We start from the raw sequence: 14,369 nt of genomic DNA, 5'->3' as shown, positions 1-14,369 counted from the left end.
TGCCGAGTCCTACCTCGCAGAATGCATTCAGGGCCGGAAGACAGCCTTAAGACTTTGATCTTCGAAAGCGTCGTCTCTCTCAACCGGCACTTTCAATTTGCCGGCTCTGTTGTCAGTGGGACGCTGCGTTCTTTCTTCCGTTATCTTTCATGGCTAGGCTTTCCTGCAATTCTACGAGGTACAATGCACATTCTTTTTCAGATGCGAATACTTATTTACGTGATACTGATGCGCCACACGCTGCTTTGTACTGTCATGAACTTCGAAAATAGAGCCGGCACATCACGAGCTGGGTTCTTCTTCTTCTGTTAGTAATAACAATAATAATAATTTATTATTATTATTATTATTACTATGCACGCGAGAGCTTTCGTTAATGCGTTGATTTGCGTTAATGAGTTAATTTCTTTCATTGCGTTCGTTAACGCAACTCTCAACCTGCTTGCCCTCGGGAACCTCGACAGTTATTGTACTGATGCGTTGAACAGTGGAATGAAAACCCAGAAGGTAACACGTCCTCTTTTCGCGCTTTTCCTGCGTACGCAGTAGCCACGCAGTGAAAGCACGCTTTACAGGAGCGATGCCAGTTGCTATTCCCGGATATGCGCGTTGTGTGTATAGACGACGTCTCATTCACATGATTCGTGCCTGACTTCCTCTTTACCTATGTGTGTACTTATTATAAAATCAGAATGTATTTGGCGGAGCCACTGTTAGATGCTCACGATGCATAACACGATAAGTAGAGGTGGGCGTAAGGGCAAGAGAGCAGGTGGGGGTAAGTAAATTCCTAACCGCACAATACTGGCAACCCGCAGCATGTGATGCAACTATACCCGCATTTACCCCAACCCTGAAGCGTGGCACGCGGTAAAGTTCTGCTTTTAGAGTCCGCGTTGCAATACGACTTACGTGGTAACAGCTACAATCGTGTTCGGCCGAAACTTTATAATATATTCAAAAATATTAAACTACGAAAATAACTTTTGCCAACCGTAAGTACGACCCGAACAAATTATATGCACAACGACGACGAAAAGTAACCCCGATACAAAGGGACATGTAGAAAACCGTAATAAATTCTCGAAATTTCCGAAAGCAGGTTTTGTGTCAGTTCAGCCTACCAACCAAGGACATTCCGCACTCCGCGCTTTGTGATTCGAGAATTTGTTGTGGTTGTCTTCCTCTGTCTCGGGTTACTTTTCGTCATGTTTCACCAGTTAGCGTGCACTTTGAGTCTTATCCACGTGTTGTATAAAAAAGGTGGTTCTTTTGGGCAAATATAGGGAGAGAAAGAGGCATTCGCAATGCCGTCCTTAGGATTAACACGACTATAGTGCAATCTGGTCGCGATAGTGTGAGATGATCAGCTCGTGTGTTGCCGGAGAGAGTTGGGAGGGGGGAATTTATTGGCAGAAAAAAAAAAGGAAAAGGAAAGATAAAAGGGTACAGGTCAGCCATGCAGCACCCCGGCTTGCTATTCCCTAAAAAATAAAGGAGAAAGAAAAACAAAACAAAAAATATATAAAAGAATGAAAATGAAACCCGGCTCACAGGCGGGTGGCCTGCTGCTTCGCTTAATATTCCAATATGTCAGCTCTATTGGCGAGATACACAGGTGCTCCGGTGAAACGTCGAACGACCATTGCATATGTGAAACAATTTTCTCAGGTATTTCTCTGCATGAAAACTTGGGAAAATGACAAAATTAACGATTAAGTTAGGGTGGCGAAAAGTGAGCTTAGAGAGTGCGGGTAATGATGGTTTACCCACACTACCCGCGGACGCGTTGCGGGTACACTCACATTTTACCCGCAACTCGCAGCGACAGGAAATTTCTACCCGCAACAACGACGGATAAATAGCCAAAGATGAATGGGGATACACCCGCAAATTGCAGAACTGCGCGGGCATCTGCGAGTAACAGCGGGCGCTCACCTCTAACGATAAACGCTGTGTAGTGTAACGCCGCACATGCTTGAATTGAAAGATAATTTAAAACGGAATTGTTCCGTGAGGGTATTAGTCAACTTCTTCCTCGGGTGCCGAGGAAGAGAGTTGTCGTGAAGGGTGGTTGTGGGACGACGCGAGTCCGGTCCGCGGAGAGAGCCAGGCCAGTCCAGGTCGCAGCGGAAGAAGTTTATTTACATCCATATACACCAAGACGACTCCCGACAAGAAAGTCCGAAAAAGATCAGATCAAAGACACCTACACATGAGCGACCGGCCTTTTTGTTCAAAATCAGGTTGCCGTCCACAAATTGCACAAACAAAATCAAAGATGCAAATTTCACGTTCCTAAGCCCCAGGATTGGTCCGTTACCAAAGGTCTCCAAAATGCTCCAATCCTGAAGTGAGCAAATTACAAAGGATAGTTCCTAGAATTCGATCAAATAAACAATGTTACAAATCCAAAACCCATTAGTGGCTCAAAGCGAAATGTATACATTGAAAAGGAAAGGGCTCGCAGGATACGAGTTCCCTACATATGGCAAGTTTGGCCTCAATTCATGTTTATGGAGTCCCCAAGGAGGAGAAGGAGGAGGAGTGTCGTTGGGAGGAACCCGAGAGGTCTGCCTGCCTGATTAGGCGGCATGTTTCTCGGGAAGGGAAAGGTGGTGGAGAGGAGGAGAGGAAAGGGTGAAGTGGAAGACCGAGCGGAATCCGCTCGGGGGGAGGATAGCTGCGTCCATGGGCCGACTTCAGGGGAACTGTGCCGGCATACGCCTATTACACATCTGAGGGAAACCCAGGAAAAACCCCAGACGGCACAGCCGGCCCTCCAAGTCTCCAAGTCTCCTCCTCCAGCCGGACCTCCAAGTCTCCAAGCGCACGCGTTACCGCTGCGCCACCGGAGCTGGTATGGAGTCCCCAAGGGAAGACAAACTCCAGTGTTCCGCGTGCCACAATGCTCATTCATACACGGACGTCTGGAGATAATCCCATCTATTCACGGAGGAGTGTATCAATGAAAGTGATTCTAAACAAAACCCTCTGGAAGGAAAGAGGCGACTGAGTAAACCGGGTTCTGACAAACAAGATAATACAACTAGAGTCAACAAATGCTCCTTAATTAGTGACTTAATACAAACTGCACAGAGAGGTGCTCTAGATGATCATAGAAACTTAACAGTATTGAACTACATTCGTTGGGTTCCCTTATCGTAGATATATCAACGTACTTGTCTTTCGTCACATCGTTTTTGATTGTGGTCTTGTCGCAACTAGTCCAATGTCACCATGTTGCTGCCTGCAACTTCCGGATGACTTTGCGAACATGTCTCCAACAGCGAAGCCACTGCAAGAAAGAACCTCGGGCAGAAAAGCCTGCGGTGAGATTGGAAGGCATCACTAGCGGGTATTTTAAAGTGTGACGTTGGAGGCAGCAAGAAAGAGAAGATGCTCTATCAATTCGACAATCGCTTCTGAAAACTGACCCCTATGTATTCCAACTACCACCTTTCTTTCTTACATTCATAACTGCACTCTCAGAACAAATGGTAGAGTAGTTACACCTTTTTTTTTTTGGGGGGGGGGGATATGTTTCTTACGAAAAAAAAAAAAAAAAGAGAAGCAGAGAAGAAAGGTCAGCCAGACAGAAGTCGACTTGTTATTCCTTGTAGAAAAAAGAAAAAAAAAGAGAAAAAAAGGAAACAGAAACAGAAAAGGAAAAAGACGCAAGCGGCACATGGGCAGCAGGGGAGCATGAGTGCACGATCGCTCAGAGGCAGTCTAGGAGCCCAGAGTCACCCAGGAAGCATAATAGCGCTCTGGTAACAGCCCATTGCTTCTGTCCTACAGGGCCCAATAGGGTGGCCAAAGAGAGGTCTCTGTGGCCCAGGGCAGATAGGCGGTGCGTGAGTGCAGTCCGAGGAGCGGCATATCTTGGACAGGTCAAGAGTAAATGATGGGTGTCGGCGGCGGTGGAGCAGGAGGGGCACGCCGAAGAGGGACGCTGCTCGATCTTGAACAGGAACGATGGAGTACGGGCAACATTCAGGCGAAGACGATGGAGAGATGACTCTTCCTTTCGAGACAGCCATAGCGACACAGTGAAGGCCATCTTCGGGTCAATGCGGTGGAGGAAGGTGTTGGCTGCGACAGTGTTTTCCATGAAAAGGCTAGTTGTCGAAGGAAAAGCGCCGGCGGATGTGTATGCGGCAGACGGAAGGTGATAACGGGATGACAGTGTTGCACTCAGCTGCGCCATGAGCGCGCCTCGCTGCTGCGTCGGCACGTGTGTTTCCCGGCAAGCCAATGTGGCTTGGCACCCACTGAAACCACACGGAGTGGCCGGAGATGACGAGGAGGTTGTGCACAGTCAGGATCAGTGAGCGGATGTCAGAAACAACTTGCGAGCGAGGTAAAGACAGTGCCTCCAGTGCCGACTTGCTGTCTGTGAGGAATGTCCAGCTTCCAGGTGGTCGAGAGGATACAAGCTTCAGTGCTTCGTGGATGGCTACAAGCTCCGCTTCGGTGGACGACGTTTCGTGGGGAAGCTTGAAGGCTTGTTCGATGTTTTCGGAAGGGAGGAACAGTGATGCTGTGGAGACGACCGCGGAGACCGAGCCATCGGTATATGTTTGCAGTCACTGGCTGTGTAGGGCGTCCAGGTGCTCCAGCACGAGGTAGCGCAGGACAGGCGGGGGATGGTCGTTTTTGCTCGTGATGCCAGGGATATGTGTGTACACAGTGGGTGTGACCATCGACCACATTGGTGGGGTGTAAGGCGAAGTAGACGCAGTTGATGGGACCTAAACCTTCAGTCGCCGGACAGCGGCACCGAATGCCGACACAGGGCAGTCATGGTCGATTTCCCGCAAGCGGTGGGCGGAATGACGAGTAAGGTATCGTGAGTAGGCGCGAAGGGTTTCCAGGTCGCGCAGAATGTGCGCTGGAGACTCCTTGCCCTCTGCTAGGACCATGTATGTCTCCGACGTTTTCGGAACACCCAGGCAGACGCGCAGGCAGTGGGCCTCAGGGTTCCCGTCCTTCTGGGGGTAACTGGCTTGCTACATATCTTGTGCCCAAAAAGTTGTAAAGTTACACCCTGGTTATGGGTGCAAAGTTACACCATGCAAGGGTGTAACATTTCCACATGCAGCAAGTAACTATGCCACCTATGGAAGGGTGTAAAAATAATAATAATAATTAAGGCTTTATGTCGCGAGAGAACTGCGATCATGAGCGACGCCACAGTGGTCGGGTCTGTAGATTAATTTTGCCCAGCTGAGGGTTCTTTAACGCGCGCCAAAATCTCCAAGTTGCCACCGTACTCGGCAGGGTTTGAACCCGCGATGTTGGGATCGTCAGGCGGACGCGTTACCGACTGAGCAACCGAAGGCGACTGATGAAACGCAACATTTGTGTTAAATGCGCACAGTCACAAGATTTGCAAGATTTTATCACCCTACCATGAAGGTGGTAACGAGGGCAGTTACACCCCTTGTGGGCTTGAGCAAGGAGGTACCGTGCGCATAAGGTGGTAACTCGTAGAGTTACCACCTTTTTACACTTTTTTTTCCTGAGAGTGTGGAGACGATGTCTGGCAGTTGGACAAGTCAGCGGCCAAAATGTCCTAGACCACGAGACACCCAACACAGCCGCCCCTTACACGACTGATTTCTCCCTTTCCAAAGACAATAGCGAACGTGGTCAATCATTGCTTTCGCGTAACTCCTCATTAGATTATCTCAACTGTCCGCAACGAACCTGGAAGGACGAGAAAATAGAGCAAAGAAAATGTTCCTGTTGTGCCACAAGAGCCAAAACCATGTGTGGGAAACACAACGCCCTTATGTGGGACACGTCCGCGCAAAATTTGATCGGCTCGCCCATTTTGAGCGCGAGAGGGTTGCCCTTATATAGTTTCCTCAGTCCAAGTAGGAACCTGATGAGAACGGCTCGCGTGAGAAACATACTCCGTTTATTGCACCAAGGTTTTTGGCTGACTTTTAAAATAGTTCGTCGCAGAAACAAGGTTATAGTCCTCAGAGCTAACTGCAGTCACGAAATTGCTCGTAATGCGATTTTTACGGATTGTCGGTAGCGCGCAATTGAGATGGAATGGAAATGAAAAGAAATGGGATGATATAACCGAGCCTATTTATTTCCCATATCATCGAAAGTCGAGTACGCGGGGAGAACTCCGGAAACGAGGCACTATTTCACGCACAGTTATGAAAGTAAAATATGTCCCGTACGTATGAGAATAGAAAAGCCTCCTCGATTTGGCTTTTTCATTGCTGGGGAGTCGTGGATGATATTCATCAAAAGCACACACACACAGGCGTATTCCACAAGGTCCAACTTTACTCAGTTGATCCAATCGATCATCGATTTTTACACTAATCGATCATCGCAACGCCGATGAGGGTCACATGGGTCAAGCGAGAGTCCGAATCCGAAAGTAGTCAGTCAGACTCATGACGAATATTCGAATGTAGGTAAAACCAGGGATCCTTCAATCCCTACTTACTAACTCTGGAATGGTTGCGACTCTCTAGTGGTATAGCTCGCGACGCGTATCTTGTAATGCCAATGGCAGGCTGGACGGCATTGCCCACACGAATACATCTAGCTCGGGAACGAAACTCATCCTAGTTGCTTCATCACATAACGAGATCTCTCAAGGTTCTTGCCACCGACGTCGACACTTTATGCCAACTTGGACAGTCGAAAGTTAAGCACACATTGCGCACTCTTTAAACGGATGGTGGTGGTGGGACTTCACCGCATAGCATGCTCCCAGCCCACCACCATCCCGAACTACACCGTTCTGCACCATGATTGGTACAAAACGAGAGGCGTACGCCTTTTTCTGACACTTAGGCCCGGTTTCACCAACACTGGTTAACGTTGAACCGAGATTAAGGGTTGCTGAACCTTGAACACTCAATTCTTTTTACAAACGTTAGTCGGTGACGTGATGAATGTTTCAGTGACAATAACTCCCTTTAGTGAAGCAGAGTTAAGCAAAGTTAAGGGACCGTTGATCTCGGTTCAAATGTTAATCGGCGTTTGTGAAACCGGGCCCTATGCAGTTACGTTAACTGTCACAAGGTGGTGATGGTGAAGGGCTCGCCGTTGTCGGCCTCACGGAGGTGGGCAATGTCACGACTGACGCCCTGGGGAATGTGCGTCCTGGGCCGACTTCTAAGGGAATTGTGCCGGCATATGTCTGATAGCGTCTGAACAAAACGCAGGAAAAGCCCCAGACAGCACTGTCACAAAAAGACGTACGTTTCGCGCTTTCTACAAATCAGGAGTGATAACGGTATGATTATGTGCCTGGTTGGCCTTCACCGTACTATGTGGTGAAGTTCCGTTTTAAGAGTGCAGGATGAAGAAGAAGAAATGTGAAGTGCCCTGGAATTGGCCACGCAAGACAACCAATAACATCTGTACGCTCAAACTTTTCAGTTGCGGTACCACAACTTTCGACATATCCATTATGGGGACGTCTCCGTACCTTGAAGAAGTTACGCATAAAAAGCTTTACGCGGTATCTGCAGGATTTTAGGCGGGTATGAAGCAGGTCCACCCTTGACAAAGGGTGGAGACTATATATCGAGTGCATCCGTGTTGTCAGGAGTAACATGTGCAACGGCGCGTCGTTTACTGTGAGTTCATGCTTCTTCACAAGATTACCTGTTTCAAATCGGTGCACAGAAATAACTGGACCAATTCACAAATTCAAACAGAACCTCACATCGATCAAGATTAAATTCGCTCACTTACAAAGTACCGAATATCGAACAATTTCTGCCCACTGTAGATAAGTCACTTAACGTAGTTCTCTTCTGTTTCTTTTTATTGAGTTTGAGTTGAGTTTGATTATAGAAAAAAAAAAAAAAACGGAAGATATTGAATTCGTCACTGACGAATTCTGCTACTCCCACAAAGGAAATGAAATGAATGAAAGGAGAAAGAAAAGAAAAGAAGAACGGGTTCCCAAGGTGAAAAGCTAAAAATAGAAAGACATCACCACTCCCAATCACCGAACTGTACGTGCATATGCGTAGCTACATCCCCTACAAGTGAGCTGAAGTGCAAGAAACAAAACTGGAACGGGGAACTCGACGACACATGCCTAGCATGCCTAGCATGCGGTCCTAAAATACAGATTCCATCTCACTGCTTCTCTCTGCTCACTGCTGCTCTGTTTCTTTTTATCTTGTCTAGCGTTGAGCTCCAATTTCAATATGACAGACGTGACGAGTTGAAAAGTCCAAGCTACCTAAAATTAAGACTTTAGGAAAGATTTTGAGGCAAGCCAAAAGCAATTCTTACAAACACCTTTACCGTGGCTTCTAATTAACGCGCACAAAAAATAATTTTCCAATTAAACTTGGTCCGATGAAAGGCTACGTTCGTTTACTCAACTCCCTTGGCGGTTTTCACAAACTCCGCCAATCCTTTACACATCCTTGGATTTCAATGCGATGAATCAGCGGAGAAGAAAACTTTAACGTAAACGGCTTATTTGCGTTTCAGCTCTGTATTTTGCGAGCGAAATGCATAACGTGAATAGGAAAAAACGAAATCCTGCTCTCACTTGGGTTGATGAAATGCGAAGGAGGTCTGGCGTGCGCGTTTCTCGCTTCGGCAACAGTGTCGTGTTTGGAGATCGCACGCGCGCTTCAAACACGCACCTGAGGAAATGAAAGACTATTAGATGCAGCGGAGCGCACGCACTTTGCCATGACGAAGACCGAAAGATCTAGCGCACGTGTAAATTAAGTTCGAACGCAAACTAATAGCGTTTGCAAAGCACAGATGATGTGGGTGGAACGTTTGACTGTTACGTGAAAGAAATCCTGTTGACCACAAAGCCTGCCGCGCGATAGAACTCTCTTCTCAGCTACAACCGTTCTCGACAGAACAGTTGGTAATGTATCCAGTTAATTATCTTGAGGTTGCAGGTTCAGAAACAGCCGATGACGCGAGCAATTCGGGTGACGCGGTACAAGTTTCTCAGACACGAGGGACGTTCAAAATCCGTTTTGAGCTGCGCTGTGACTTGAACGCACGTTACAGGGACCACATCTGGTGAAAGCCATCTCTGGTCCAACCAGTGTGACGTCACCCAAGATCAGTTGTCGCGCGACCGGAAGCCTCCGGCTGTATTTACGGTCCAGTCTCGCTTATCCGGAATTCAGGTATCCGGAAAACTCGTTATCCGGACTACATTACCGGGAATGAAGCTGCTACCGTTGGCTTTTGTCTCAGTTATCCGTAATTCGTCATCCGTATCCGGACAGCAAGTATACGGGGAGCAGTGCATTGTGATTTGCTTCCGGAAATGTGCCAACGGCTTCTGGCCTTGGCATGTGCTGTGTTCGCATTGATCCGGAAGAAAGGTCACATCTCACCGGGGCCTTCTGTGCTGTTTGGCTCGCCTTTCCTAAGAGGTCACTCCCTTTTGACGTGTGCGGGTACAAAGTAGAGGTGGTAGGCGAGGAATGCCGAAGAGGTGTCCTGTATCCACCGTGCACAAGACATTCATATGTGCGCCTGGAATGTCCAGGCCGTCCGGAAGCATCTTCAGTCCCTTGGCCCGGGCATTGATTTGGGGAAGTCCACTATCTGCGACATTCTTCCGAAAAAAAAAAAAAGAAATGGCACCTCAGCGAACCCACAGCTGGGTGACGCAGCTGGTGCCTTTTCTAAGGTAACTTTTTAGATAAAGGACACCAGGGGCGATTTCTTCCTTGTTTTCTTTCTTCTAGAGCGATAAGGACGTCTCCTAAATTTTCGGGTGCCCTGCAAATTTGCTGCACTCGCTTATCCGGAAATTCGTTACCTGAACGAAAAAGGACGACTCCCGAGGTGTCCGGATAAGTGAGACAGGACTGGTTTTTCGGGGATAACATCTGATGAGGCAGTATAATCTTATCTTATAATATTTTTATTAGAAAAGAAAAGAGACAACAAGAAGAACACCTGTATTTTAATGATGATGATTGGGGCGTTTCATCGCCAGGGGGCGATACTCTACCTCAGTGGTTCTCAACTTACGCACAACCTCAAGGAACCTACTAAACTGGGGCAACAGCGTAGAAGCAGGTGAGGCGAACTAGATTTCAGCACGGATAAGAACGCTAAAAAAATACACACACGACAACATTGTTGTGGCGTCCGTCAGCCGCGGCAACCTGGTACTGGCAATTTAGACACAGGACAGGGCGAGAGTCCAGCTGATCTGGCTAGAGACGCTGAAAACGTGGTTCTAAAAATAAATAATAATAAAGGCTATATTTATTAGAGCAAAGAAAAAAGGAAGGAAAGGTCAGCAAAACGGTATGTCGGCTCGCTATTCCACAAAAAATAAAAAAGAAGAAAAATAAAAATAAACGAAAGAAAATAATTAGGAAATAAAGAATCGACTAACAAAAGGTTGGTTCGCACAGGTTGGTCGAGTGGGCAATGGAGAAGGATGTGCCTAGATCTTTTAGATGACCGCAGTGACGGTATCTTGGAGAGTCCACATTCAGTCGCATCCGATGAATAAACGCCTTGACGAGAGGTGTTTCGGAGCGAGGGTTCGATCAACTCTTGCAAGCATAGATGAGGGTGCGGGAGGGAGATAATGTTATTTGTCCATTGGCGGGTAGCCAGGGGAAAGAAAGAGAAACGAGGAAAAGCGTGAAAATGTTTTTCAAGCAAAAACATTAACGTACGAAATGCCGAAATGCCGTTTCTCTCCCCGATGATGTTCCCTGCCACTATGTATAGAGCCGGCTACAAAATGGACATCGTTATGGAAGGATACGATGGCCTAACGGAATGAACGAAACGATTCTATTGAAACAAATGTAAGAAGTCGCCATCGCATCTACCAGTGACACGTACCACCGCGTCCACTGGAATGGCGATGCACGCGCAGATACACTTGAGCACAAAACCTCGAACATGTACGACAAGGGAACCGGTCACTGTACTCTATTGGGCGTCGGGGGAATTGGTGCGTGTTTCAGTGTTTCAAGATACCATTCCGTTGCTGCGCGTAACGATGTATAGGAGTGTCTATAAAAAAGATTCCAGGAGCATATCTTTCGGGCTTAGCGTCGGCACCTGCTTTGATGGAAATGTTTTTTATGCTTGCATCATTCTGTGACACGCACGAAAAGAGCATAAGGTAAAAAAAAAATTTAAGGAGAGGTCACGACCTCGGTGAATCGGTGACGAAGTGTTGCAAATATGGTGTGATAATCAGTGGCCGAAGACCAAGCTCGAACTGTTCGCGGTGTAAATTTGTGTTCGGGATTGTTCTTACTGGAGGACACCAGGGAATTCTGATGATAACGTGTGATAAGCGATTTCTTTTTTGTGTTTGTTCTGAGACACAGCCTGACTATTAGAAAACGATATAGTGATGGCAAAAAGTGATCCAGCGAAATCGGTGTCAATATGCAGACCTCAAGGTAGGAAAGGTTCTAATGGTACGTTTTATCTTCTTTTCAGCCAAACCACAACAGTAGAGAGAAACTAACGGGGTGACAGAAAGCATGGTCCGGACTGTACTTCCAGTGCAGGCACTATTTGGCTTCTGCTGCTTATTGGCCGCCGTGAACGTTCTGCAAGCAGCCTCTAAGGTCGACTGCAGGTCAGTACACAACACGATACTCAACAGATATGGATATACAGTGAACCCTCGTTAATATGACCTTCGATAATCTGACATACGCGCTTTACGACCATACTCACGGGGAACAATTTAGTGAAACCTCTGCAAATGTCCCCCGTTAATATGACAATTCCGCATTATGACACAAATTTTCGGGAACGACCATGGTCATAATAACGAGGGTCCACTGTATACGCAATGCTCAGAGTGAAAGGAGTTCTTAAATCAAATCATGACAAATCATGACACAGAATGATATCATTCTGTATCATGATTTGTTCAAAACAGGCGGGAGGTGCCTATCTGGGATAAGACAATCTGTCCCAGATAAGCGCCTCCTCTCATTTTCAACAAATCAATGCACAGAGTGATATCATTCGCAATGATGGTTGGCTAGGAGCGTGCCATGTGGTGAAGTACTCTTTTAACAGTGTATATAGCGATGCCGATTAGAAAATGATGGTGAGGCCCCCGAAACCCGGAACCTGTCTAGTGGGTTCCCTTTCTATTTCCTTTACCTGGAGGTGCCATCATGTTGTTTTCGATTAGCGGGGACATTTTTGTATTGCATAAGCACAAACCCAAACAACTCCGTGGCTGCTGTTCCGCTTAAACAGCAATTCCGCGGTATCCTATTATTCCTGATTCGAAAGTGTGCAGGTACTTGAGACACACTTTGCAATGATATCATAACAGATGGATCTATTTTCTGAGTTTTTAAACTCGAGCGTTGCATTACATGGTCGTCTTTGGAAAGTTGGGGGTAGCTCGATTTGAATATTAAAAACGGTTGTGACAATAGTAAGAGAAGATGGCACCGGTGAATGCACCTTTTGAAACGCTCCAGGAAGCTCATCCTTCAACGCAAGCAACACGTTTGTTCAGTCTCTGTTTGTTCATTTATGTAACAGCTGTGTTTGACGTAACGCTGTGGGCGTCGTATGCTCGAGCACTATAGGGTTCGCAGCGTGGCATCGTGCCGTAATTACGTACAAACACATTTTACGACGTCAAAACGACGAAGTGCGCGACGCAACTTAGCAGGGGTCTTTTTTGTTCTACTTGGCGTTTGCACCACGACGTAACCGAGTCCATGACTGGGCGCTGTCCAACCAATGTTCGTAGTAAGTACGTACATATATTGTATGTCAGGATATGAGCTTGATACTTAGTCAGTCATTAGCATCTGACCCTCCAGTTGTTGCACCGTCGGTTGCTGATGCCATTGTCAAACTCAGCCGAGGTCGCCATTGAATTTGTTGAAAAATGGTCCAGACACGTCGTCTTTCGCGCACGCGGATATTCTAGGTGGGCGGTCCTCCTACCAACCACCGCCGGTCATGAACATAGTCGTCTGGCGGCATAAACCTCACTGTTACCGCGAACGACTAATCGTAACAGTACCTGTCCTCTCCGAGTCGCCGATCATGCCACGCGCGTCAGGAAGAAAATAACCAAAGAAAGGGAAGCACTATGGCATCGATAGTTTCCGCGTCCTTCCGCACAACGCAGGTTTCTCCGTCTCGCCGAAGAGCCATTCACAATGGACAGGAAATTCCGCTCCACAACATAAATGCCAATTGGGGCCCAATCCAAAGCATTTCGTTGCAGTGCTTGTTAGGTGAGGTTCCTTGTGAACTGCCAAGTATAGCACGGTGACAAGGAAGGCGTTACTTTTCCATTCAGAGCCCCCCGGGCTACGCTGCGGGATTTACAAATGTTACTCAGGGGTGTCAGGGTGGAATAGACAGGATTTTGTTTTTGCTACACATAGGTTAGACAAGCGCACGAAGTCGGCGCGCGCAATTATTGCTTTTTTCTTCTTCTTCTTCTTTTTTTTGCAGCTGAAACCGAGCTGCAATACCGTGTTAGGGAGATGTAAGATTTTCTTTGTGACCCGCATATTGGCGAAAATACAAAGGAAAGGACGCCGTCACGCGGAGTCACGCGAAGGGTGGTCATTCTGTAACTGCCCGTAGATATTAAGGAGAAATGGGAGAAGGAAATCTGCAAGAGAGAGAGAAATGAACGAAAGAAAATGGTCCCTTTTTCCTCCGCGTACACGGCTATATCCTCCACAAAAAGCGATACAGGTAGCCAAAGCAATTTCAGATTAGCGTCAGTAGCCAATACTATTTTTGTACCGTGTTAGCACCGCGAAGTAACTATTGCTGTAAGAGGTGTACACACGTGGACAGACGTTGGTGATGGCAGGAAGAAGTGGGAGACTGGGTTGGTGAGGCCGGGCCACGGCGACTGCGATATCTTAGTAACGAGAAGGAAGAATGCTATGTTTTTTATTTTGATGCTCGCAAAAAAAACAAAAAAAACATGGAGGCTCGATTCATCACTCGACAAATTACGGCTACTCCCATAAACAGACCCCCCCCCCCCCATCCCAAAAAACAGCGCTTTCGCTCGCCCTACGTGCATGCGGTAAACATCGGGCAAAGGCCAAAACATCGTAGCGCACAATGAAGCACACAGTCCCAATAGACTGACTCCAAAGTCCAAGTTTTAGGATGGGACAACAATTGGGCTGACTGTTCTATGTACGGCGCTCACATGATTGTATACACTCTTAAAGAAGGACTTGACTACATAGCACGCTGTGGTCAACCATGCACTGCGAGAATGATCACCCCTGATTTGTAGTAAGCTTTTTGCGACAATTAACGTAACTGCCACAGAAATGACAAGAATGACCATGATGGCAAGATTCAATGATGACAAGAATCAC

The 14,369-nt window shown here is 47.1% G+C and overlaps 1 protein-coding gene across 2 annotated transcripts in view; it reads left to right on the top strand.

The window, feature by feature from the left end:
* Positions 1-14,369, top strand: part of LOC135395354 (uncharacterized) — a 111,641-nt gene that overhangs the window by 68,582 nt on the left and 28,690 nt on the right. For both annotated transcript variants that reach the window (XM_064626591.1, XM_064626592.1), the window contains exon 2: positions 11,467-11,608. In XM_064626591.1, the coding sequence (XP_064482661.1) occupies positions 11,511-11,608 (98 nt within the window). In that variant the 5' untranslated portion in view covers positions 11,467-11,510. The remainder of the gene's footprint in view (positions 1-11,466; positions 11,609-14,369) is intronic.

Source organism: Ornithodoros turicata, chromosome 5 (genome assembly GCF_037126465.1).
Source record: "Ornithodoros turicata isolate Travis chromosome 5, ASM3712646v1, whole genome shotgun sequence".
Classification (NCBI taxonomy): domain Eukaryota; kingdom Metazoa; phylum Arthropoda; class Arachnida; order Ixodida; family Argasidae; genus Ornithodoros; species Ornithodoros turicata.
The sequence above is the reverse complement of the archived record's forward strand: the minus strand, read 5'-3'. Positions and strand labels throughout refer to the sequence as shown.